Below are 10,639 nucleotides of genomic sequence, written 5' to 3' on the forward strand. Positions count from 1 at the left end.
TTTACCAACACATCACAATCTATGTTCTTTGAAATGTAACATTTATGCCCATCAGTAAGTTCTTTGACATGTAACATCTGTGCTTCTGAGCCTAGGTCAGACATACTTTAATTTTAAAATTAAAATTAAAGAAATTTTTGTACACATTTATTATATTTATATTTATCCAAGTCACAATCAATATGCAAATCAGAGAATATTAGTAATCACTCATTCACCAAAATAGGGCCTGGAGGAAAGTATACAAACACCAACAACTTCTCAATGACTCATCACAATTAAGTTTCCTAAGCAGCACTAGAGCACCTTATTTAAAAAAAAAAAAAAAAATAGCATTTGATCCTATGGACATTTTCCATATGAAAATATATGGACAATGATTAAGAGTATAGCCTTTGTTAGATTTCCTGGATTCATATCCTGACCCTACCACTGATTTGTTATATAACCCTAGAAAATTACTTAATTGTGCCTTAGTTTCCTCATCTATGCCAAAGAACGATAATTGTATTTGCCTCATGAGATTGTTTTAAGGAGTAAAGGGACTTACATTAATGTGTAAAATAGTTCCTCTGCTATTAGTCTTAGAGCACATATTGGTCACTATTTGTTTGTTAAATATAAATTTATCAATCAGTCTTCTCCTTCGTGTCGTAAAATCATGATTTTTAAGAAAATCTTGGGGAGTTCCAGTCAAGATAGCAGAGTAGGTAAATGCTATACTTGCTTTCTCTCACAATCACATTAAAATTACAACTAAACTGCAGAACAGCCATCCTACAATTAGGGACACACAGAAGAGGCCTCTTGGAGACCACTAGGATGGGAAAGAACGTGAAACGGGCAGGTACCACACCTCCGTGTGGTGGTTGAGAATCTGGAGAAATATGTCAATTGCAGAGGTCCCCTCAGAGGAGCAAGGAGTCCTGGCTCCACACCAGGCTACCCAGCCCAGGGTTCCAGTGTTAGGAAGAGAAGTCCCCTATATTGCTGCAGTTTGAGGTACTGAGGTAAGGAGTAAGAGACTGAGGCAGTTGGCAAAAAAAAAAAATGCAGAGAACCATAGGCAAATGCAAAATAGCCCTTTATTCCAGTCAGGGCACAGCCTGCCTCTCAGGGTGGCAGCATCATTTTATACACAGGTTAACAATAGTGGCACACTGCCAGATTACAGAAGCCTACACATGATTACATAATGGCAGTCACAGAGTTACATAAATGCTGAGTCACTTCCATCCAGAAGCTGCTAAGGGTGTCGGGAGGGAGCCTGACTATAGCTATCTTTCTTTTTCCTCACACTCCACCCCTTAAGGGTTCCTCCCTTACACCCATGTAAGCTTAGCAAGTGATCGCTGCAGGAGGGCAGAGCTACTCACAGGCCACAACAACAATACAGGGAACAACAACATGCCACAAGGAGGCAGGCTTCGCCTCCTGGGAGAACTAACCAGAGCTAAGTGGACATTAGGCTTGCCCACCACTCCTGCAGAAGATCTCCAGCGAGCTGCTAGACTTCCTGTATTTTTTGGGAGAGACCTACCAAGGCTTGTGAGATGATGTGCCAGTGGTCCAGGAAGTAGATACAACATTTAGTGTGGAGGACGGCACAAGTGTCCCCTTGGGTAGCAGTTAAGATGTCCAAAGCCATATGATTTTGCGATACTACTTTTCTAATGTGATCTACTTCACCAGTTATCAGACTAAGGGCTTTATGAGTATAATTCAAGTCTTGAGCAGTATGTTCCATCAAAGCTGTCACTTGAGTTTCAACTACCACATCACCTACCGCAGGCAGAAAGATGGCTAAGGGATAATACCGCCATGGGTCCATTTAGTGCAGACATATTGCAAATAGTACACGTCCCAATTTGTGGTGTGCTGTGGGAGTACCTGCACACAGTTGCTGGCAAATATGGACATTCCCAAGTACAGTGACCTGTCCAATTTGAGGAAATATAGAGCCATCCATGGGCCTCTCATACCCATAGACTTCTAGGGGGCAAAATCATAGTTGAGTGGGTGCTGGCATACTTTTCTCCTGTCCACCAATGCATGGTGGATGAAACAGTAGTTATATTTTGGCATAGGGGATGTGACACCCACCCTAACAGTAGGGACCCTGTGTTTCTTTCAATACAATGGGGTACATCTCATTCACCTCTACCCCTTCACTAGTCAGCCATGACCATCCATCATGTACTGAGTACCCCAGTAAGGGTTTGTCCAGCTCATGCCAAGTTCTTTATGTATCCACTCAAGTATGGATGACGGTCCAATCAGGTGACTGGGGTCCCCAGCAGGTCAGCCAATCCCATGCTGTGACATTAACTGCATGTATATGCCAGGGCAATCCTGCAGAGGTGCTGGTAGGAAACTCCGCGCAGACCCAACAGTGTGAGACGTTCACAATCATGGCGTAGGTATGTGCCCAGTCAATCACAGTATATAGAAGATAGTCTCACAACTTTTCAAAACTATAAATTTGTCTTATCCAAGCATTCTTAAACTGTTCCTGTATTCCCAGCAATGTAAGAAAATTTGAATCACTCTGTGCCTGTGGGTGAGGTTCCTCTGAATCCCTGGACACCACAAATTTGTGTATGTGGTTAATTCCTACAGATTACTGAGGTCCATTGATAGAAGTCTGGGCCACATCTGCAATGGGCTCTAGATGGTGCCTAGAACCATGTCAAAATGACCTTTTTGCATCTTGCCTATACACCTCTGTAAAATGCTGTTACTCAAGTGTTTAGACTCAGGAGGAATTTTTTCTGCAACAGCTGAATAGCTCTGAAAAGTATGACTTATCTCCTCCTGTTAGCCTAATGATTAGTTAGCTCTACTGTGATGATCTCAGTGATGAATGTCCTATTATTGATGGGAAATACTAACTCTGGATTGGTCTTTTATTTAATTGTGAAGCTCCAGTAAAATGTCTCCACTCACTTGGCTTGGCTCAATTGTCTGGATTTTATGAATTCCCTGACACATACTAGTCACTGCAGAATCCTGACGTCTGCCTATCCTGCTGTCTCTAATGGATCCCAGAAGTGCCTTCCTTCAGAGCCTAGCAGTGACTTGCTTCTAATTGTTGTAAGCGGAAGCCAGTTCTCCATTCTTTTCTGAAGCCATTTCTTGGTAACAACTGACTTGAGAAATTTTTCCTTCCATTGCTCAGGTGACTAATGTTTTTGTGCCTCTAAGTATTATCTCTATTTTGGTAAAGAATGTGTAGGCTTACATCCTCTTAAATTGAAAGATTAAATTCTAGATTTAATAACCCTCAACACTAAACACCAAAAGAGGAAATATATAGAAGCCTGCAGAAGCATTCAGACACCTTAAAGGAAAAATGAAATGTGGCATTGCTTTAGAAGAATTATGCTTCATGTTGCTACCAGAGATGGTCACAAGCAGAACTTGTAGCTGGCAGATGCTGGGCACAGAAGAAGCTGCCCATCTCTCTAGCACTGCTGATGAAATGATCGTCATTTTTAGAAGAGGGGCTATACATGTACAACACAGTGGTCAGGGTCTTGGTCAGTGATCTAGACAAAATATCTAAATCTGAGTTACCTCCAGAAAAATCACAGTTCATTAAGACAGTTGTCAGGCACGTTAAAAAGCAAGTTCAGTTCAAAGAGAGAGGAGGAGATTATTATACTGATTATATTCCAGAAATTCATCTCTGCCAATACATCACTTAATACTACTACCCCTGGGTTGACATTCTCTATTACAATATACATCATAAACTTATGAAAACCATTCAAATAGCCCTTGACTAATAAATCAAAGATAAATTTAAAAAATAACAGACTTGATTTTTGAAGCCATCTGCCAAAATAGACTTCCTTCATCTATGGAGTACAAGCAAATGAGTTCGAAGTAGGTGTCGTGAGAAGAATAATGTTTATTCTCTTCAGACAGTGGACTTTACTGAAGCCAAGGAGGTAAGGTAAAAATCTTGGTACCATGTTCAACACTGTGTGGAGTACCATGTCTCAGGGGTAATACAAAAATATTTCTATCTGTCTTGCAAGCTCTACAATTAATTATCCCACAACAATTTACCAAAAGTAATACATTCCTCTGATCCCGTAGTCTCAATTTCTATAATTCCCTTTCCTTTTGCTGCAATTTATGGAGAATGCAGTACAGGGTTACAGATTAGCTGCTGTAGACTTCAAAAGAAATTAAGAGTGTTTGTTTCTTTGTTCATTGGGTTTCATTGTGGTGGCCCTAGAGATCATTCCAGCTAAATTATTTCTTAAAGCCACGTGCCCATCTAGACCCTCTCAACCATATTTTCAAAAACTCTTTGGACCCAATATGATGAATCAGTAATGTGACACCAGCTGAGTGGAGAATATGTTTTAAACATAAGTGTAACCACTAGTAGGTATAAAATAGTTGAATACTAAAAGCCTGTCAAGGTAATAACTAGACAGCTTCCTACCACGACTACTTCAGCTTTTGAGTAATAGGGAAATATTTTCCAGTCAGCCCTCAACCTCAAGCCTAGGAAACCTAAAATGCTTCTGCATCCAAAGTTTCCACAGGCATTTTCTATTTACCATGTTTGTCTGCAGAAGAGCATATTTACAATGGAGACAAGCCACAAGCTGGAGATTCCATATTTTATAAATTTGATAATAGCAAATAATGATGATAGCTAATATTTAATGAGGGCTCACTACAAGCCAGCAACTAATTCCAGGAATTAACTAATTTAATACCTCATAATATACATATGAAATAAGTACTGTTATAGCTCATTTTAAAGATGGATAAGCTGAGTCTTAGAATATTTTTCTAACTTGTCTCCTGTCATACAGCTAGTAAGCACCAGAGTTAGGATTCTAAGCATGCAGTCTGACCTCAGATACTCTCTGAATCACTAACCAGGGAACATAAATACAAATAAAGGGCAATTGATAGGTATTGAACTTTGGTAACTTTCTTAATTACTTTAGAAAGATTTCATTTAATCCTCATACAATATATTTTATAAAAGGCAAATAAGTCTCATAAAGATTAAGTTACTACTCAATTCCACAAAACTAGCAAGAGAAATATCTAATATTCCATATACTATATCACACCAACTCTTTGTAATTCAAAGACTAAACTGAGTGGCAGTTATAGAAGCAGAAATCTCACTTGAATCTGCATTTCAATGCTATTGTAAGAAAGTGACCAGTGGAATCTGTCTAGCAGGGATGCTGATAGGATAGAGAAGGAATCTGAGATAACATAAAACCAGCATAAGCAAGGAGCAATAGGCTCTAAACCATTAAGACACTGCAGTGCTGGGGTGTTAGTGTGTATGTACACATAAGCACATCTGTGAACTGTTTGCTGTTTGGTTTCATTCTGTTTTCAATGACTCCTTTTATTTTCATGATAAAATAAATATTCGGTGGTTCTCAACTATGGACAGTATACACCACCAAAGAGTGTTTGACATTGTATGAGGGCGATTGATTGTCTTCATGACGGGGGATCTTATTGTCATGTATTGGCCATGGACTAGAGATGCAAAACACCCCACAATATTGTGTCTGCACAAAAAAACACTGTCCCATCAAAAATTCCAATACTGCTCATCCAACATTAGTACTTAAAGGAAACCATTCAGGTATTCTTAAGAAAAAAAAATACATGATTCAGGTGAACTTAATCATTTGTTCTCAAGATTCTAGTGCCCCAAGTGGACAGAGTTAATAAATAGGGACTGTTGTAGATACAAAGTATGTTTCTGTTTAAGATGCTACTGCATCTTACACATACATAGATGTAAAGTCTTGCTATTAATACTATGGGGAAAATATGTAAGACCCTCAGTCTCAATATCTTCATAGTTTAACCCAAAAGAAAAGTTCCTACTTATAACGTAGTTCCTACTATGAACAGTATAATGGTGACTAAATATAATCGAATTCTGGTCTTATATTAACGTCATTCATTCACTCATTCATCTATTCACAAAATACCTACAAAGTATCTATCATGCTAGACACTGTTCTAGTAGCTAGGAAGTCACTATAATAAAACAGGGACATCTCCTGCCAATCATGGAATTTTCACATGACTGTATTTTTTATCTACTACACATATATACAAATACATACATAATTTCAGTTAGTGATAGACACTATGCAGACAAAATAAGGCAGGAAAGTGGCTAGAGAGTAATGGGAGAGATATCTATTATGAGGAGCACAGGAAAGGAAGTGACATTTGAGCAGAGCCCTGAGTGATGTTGAGAAAACAGCCATGCACGTGTCTGTGGGAAAAGTATTACTGGCAAAGAGAACAGCAAGAACAAAATCAATAGAAAACAATAAAATTGGCATGTTTAAGAAACAGCAAAAAAGTGTGATTGGAATGGAATGAGCATGGGGGACATTACAAGAGGCAGGCAGAATGTTTAGTGCTTTGTGGTGATGGAAGTGGAGAGTTTTATGCACAAAAATACATGGTCTGATTTTTTTTTTTTAAATCACTAATTAGGGTAGTAAGAAGACAAAACGCAGAACTAGGATACCATACTACTTTAGAAACTAGAACTATGATAACACACACAAATCATGAATCAGATATAGCAATACCTTCGTTAAATTGCCTGATTGGGGTGGGTACTGGTTAGGAGAAGTTAGCCAATTTTATTTTAAAACTATGTGGAGCCAAAACATCCCTGCACAAACTTCTGCCACACTTTTCTATATGGGCCAGGTCATTAATCAATCTCTTAATATAATAATTTTTTAAAAGCACTTTGCCCTCTTCAGCCCCCTCAAACTTAAAACCAAACCACTATCTTCAATATTAACACACTTTGAAAGAAGTCTGTAATACCACTAGCTTAAATGTTTTTGTTTGTTTGTTTGTAGGTGAGGGTTGTGAGGCAACCCTTGGTTGACCTCACAGATTGCAAGGACCTTGTCAGCTTAAAAGTCCTTATTTTTTTTTTAGTTTTTATGTCTACAGCACCTGCTCTTCCTTGGTGGTCTCCCATCCAAGTATTAACCAGGCCCGATCCTGCTTAGCTTTCAAGATCAGAATGGGATCCCGTTTGTTTAGGGTAGCATAGCCAAAGACAACACTAGCTTAAATGTCTGCTGACTTGAGCTAACTGAAATAAACATACAAGTAAAAATTAAATCCAAAAAATGTTCACATTAGACTATAAGAGAATATTTTGGGAGCCATAAAAAATAGCTATTTCAAATATAATTTATTAGAGAGGTACAATAATAAAAGTAGATTAAAGCAAATGAGACAAAGACAAAACTTGTTAAAACTATCAAGTTTAGAGAAATAATGCTGACAACTCTATTGTGTAGTTATCCTCAGACTTCCAATTTGCAAGACACCTTGGTTTGGTTTATTCGGCACTTCTTCATCTTTCATAAAATCTTGTTGGCACATTTATTTATTATCATTAGCCAAATGATTATTAGTCAACATGACTGAGCACCTGCTGTGTGTGTTGAGCTAGAATACAAAGTTTTGCTGTTAAAGAGATTAGTAATGTATCAGAAAAAGATAACGATACGATTACATTCTATTTATTGACATTGAACTGAATGTACCTGTTGTACCTGAGAGAATGTATCTGAGACACTGAGACTTTCAGACAGAGGTGACTTCATCTCTACTAACTTAACACATCATTAATAACTTACAATATGAGAGTGTTAAATAAATTGTCAGTACATGAGAATTCAGAAGGCTGGGTGACTAGAGAGGTTCAGTAGGGACTTCACAGATATTTTACTTTAAGAGATTCTTTCAGGAAGGATTAAAACTTATATATGCAAATAATTCATTCTTATTTAAAAAGAACGATTTTTACATCTTTTTATAAATATTTGGGGCCACTTAGGGTGGGTATCATAAAAACATGATTGAGAAGCAATCACTAAAGTATACCATATTGTGCACTCTTTAACTAATACAGAAACTCAGAACTCTAGAACCAGAAACATATAAATCTTCTTATAGTGCTTAAACCATTTCTCCTAAACTTGGTCTGTTTTCCCTACAAATGGCTTTAACATTTTCCAAAATGTCTTACTAAACGTGTTTTCCCTCCACGGGTTAAAAAAAAAAAAATTAACAAAGGTCATAAGGCACATTTCGAAGATGGTGGCAGGAGATTTCCTGCTTCAAAAATGTTGGAAGCCCCTAGTTTAAAGCCGTCTTAAACAGGTATATCTGCTGGGGGGTGATGTCTTCCTGCTGTTATACCTACACTTCAAGTCGAAGAAGACATAACTACTCGTGTGTCTTGAAAATTTGATAAGGGTAAAAAACAGTTGCTGACAATTCTTGACCTTACTTTTAAGCCAGCTTTTCGAAAGCTCACTAAAACAGTTTAGCAATAAATAGTTGGGACGCGTGTGGCAATGCCCACTAAACTCGCTCCTCCTCTTCTCGAGTAGAGCGTGACAGTCATCCCATAGCCAGTCACAGGAGAGCGCGCTCGTGCATCCTGGGAGTCGTAGGCAACGGGGATTGTGGGAAATGTAGTTTAGCGACTCCACTCTGCTTGCCATTCCTGTAATGGCTGCTTCTTGGAAGGTAATGTAATAATTCTTTCCAAAAGATACTTAGGTTGTTCCAGTGTATTTATATAACGGGGCGGGGGGGGCCGGCGGGGGGGCGCAGATTTACACCCTGCAGGGCCTAAGCAGAGGTTCTTTTTAAAATCTTAATATTAAGTCCTAGAACGAACTTGTCTCTCGGGTCGATACATTTTGTTTTTCCTGTGTGGGCGAACTGACCAACCTTAAGTCTAGTTCACTTCTTGAGCAAACTGTTTTCTCTAGTTATTACCCATTTCTCTCCCTTCCGTTAAACCTCCCTGCCCTGCATTGACTCCAGCTGCCTCATAATAATAATGGCAAAAAAGATGATGATGATGATGAGTAATTTTTAAATCCTCTCACCCTCTTCTGATAATAGGCTTTGTCACGTGGAACCTCTTAGCCTCAGCGTTCCGGAGCTCCAGGAAGGGAGTATTTAAAGTCAGAATTATACATATATTGTTTCTTTGGTAAGTCTTAATAACTTCCCACAGCTTCACAGTTAGATGTTGTGTGACTTTTACCAGATTTGTCTGCATTTCCTAGATGGGAGAGACCTTAAGAAAATGTAATTTTTACTCACTAGGATATTTTAAGTTTCCAAGTGAGTGACTCGTGCATATTTTGTTTGTTCTTAATTGTGTTCTACTGTTCAGTTTGTTTGGCTGATTCACTTGGTGTTGGCATCATAGAGTGTGGAAAAGTCGCTAGAGTCAGGTAGTTATCATGAGAGGTAGAGCTTAGTCTCAGATGACCATCTTTAAGTAGTGTTTTCTTCTCTTTTTTTGCACGATAAAATGAGATGTATCTAAAGTTTGAATTTAAAAGGTTGTATAGGCTATTTGTCAAATACATTTGAAAAGATAGAAATTTTAATGGTTTCTTTTTGTTTCCATGTGTTTAGTTTCTAGAAACTTTCAGCACCCAAGATCCAGCCACCTCAAGGTCCCAACATCATGACCTCAGTCTCAGCGCAATTGTTCTTAGTCCTCATTTCGCTGCTTTTGGTGCTGCCTATTGTTGAAGCAGTAGAAGCCGGAGATGCAGTCTCTCTCTTATTAGGTGTGGTTCTCAGCATTACAGGCATTTGTGCTTGTTTGGGGGTATATGCACGAAAGAGAAATGGACAGATGTGACTTTAAAGGGCCTCCTGAATCAAACCTTGCCCTGAAAACATTTGTGCAATTTAGGTTAAAAACTGAGCTTTGGTGTCTGAAAGTTCCCAAGAAACAGTTAATAAGGTAATTTTACATTCATAGTTATTTCCCTATCAATGGGAATAAATCGTCGTCAACTGGAATAAAAATGCTTTTTTTCACAACAAATAATGCACTGAAAAATGCATTCTACAATTTGTATTTGCTAATTAGAGGGTCAAAGAAGTAAGATGGCTGAAATTTGCATAAGTAATATTTCATAGTCCCAGAATTATCAAAGCACATGAAATTTTAAGGAGACTCATGCCCAGAATCCTAGGAAGTTGCCACCGTTCAGTTGTAATCACTGCTTCCTGCATTGCTGAGGAGTCTTTTCTCTATTTTTATTAATTTTTGTTTTGTTATCCCCAAGTTAATATTGTACTTAGATAGCAAATACAGTCAGAACTTAAAACTTTTATTTTTTGGTGGGGGAGGAAGGTTAGAAAAATGTATTCAATATATTCAACCCTGAAATAGAGAAAAGATTTAATGGAAAAAATACTTTACATTGACATTGAAATGGAGAAAGAGATTTAATGTTTAAAAAAGCCATTATATTAACTGAGTAACACCCCTACGGTGAGAAATACTATATTAAATATAAACCCATATGTTGTCATTTTATGTGTGGTGTCTATTTGTTTATTTTAAGCTGTTTTTAATCTTTCTGTAGACTTTCATATAAGCTAAGTGAGAAGAGCAGGATTCCTTACCTTAGCTGATCACACTAGTTTATAGAGACAATCTGAAAAACGAGAAATGGGCAGCATCGAGGTAGGAGAGGCCCTTGGTAGAGAATCTACAGGTAGGGAAGGAAAATGTAATAGTCTATACTTATTTACACAC

General features: G+C 38.0%; 1 protein-coding gene across 1 annotated transcript; it reads left to right on the forward strand.

The window, feature by feature from the left end:
- The first annotated feature begins 8,478 nt into the window (after positions 1–8,478).
- SMIM30 (small integral membrane protein 30) lies at positions 8,479–10,417 on the forward strand. The gene is made up of 3 exons (XM_039860774.1): positions 8,479–8,589; positions 8,974–9,064; positions 9,499–10,417. Exon 3 carries the CDS (start codon positions 9,551–9,553, stop codon positions 9,728–9,730), a length of 180 nt encoding a protein of 59 aa, XP_039716708.1. The 5' UTR covers positions 8,479–8,589; positions 8,974–9,064; positions 9,499–9,550; the 3' UTR covers positions 9,731–10,417.
- The last annotated feature ends 222 nt before the right edge of the window (positions 10,418–10,639 follow it).

Source organism: Pteropus medius, unplaced genomic scaffold (assembly GCF_902729225.1).
Source record: "Pteropus medius unplaced genomic scaffold, Ma_sr-lr_union100, whole genome shotgun sequence".
Taxonomy (NCBI): Eukaryota; Metazoa; Chordata; class Mammalia; order Chiroptera; family Pteropodidae; genus Pteropus; species Pteropus medius.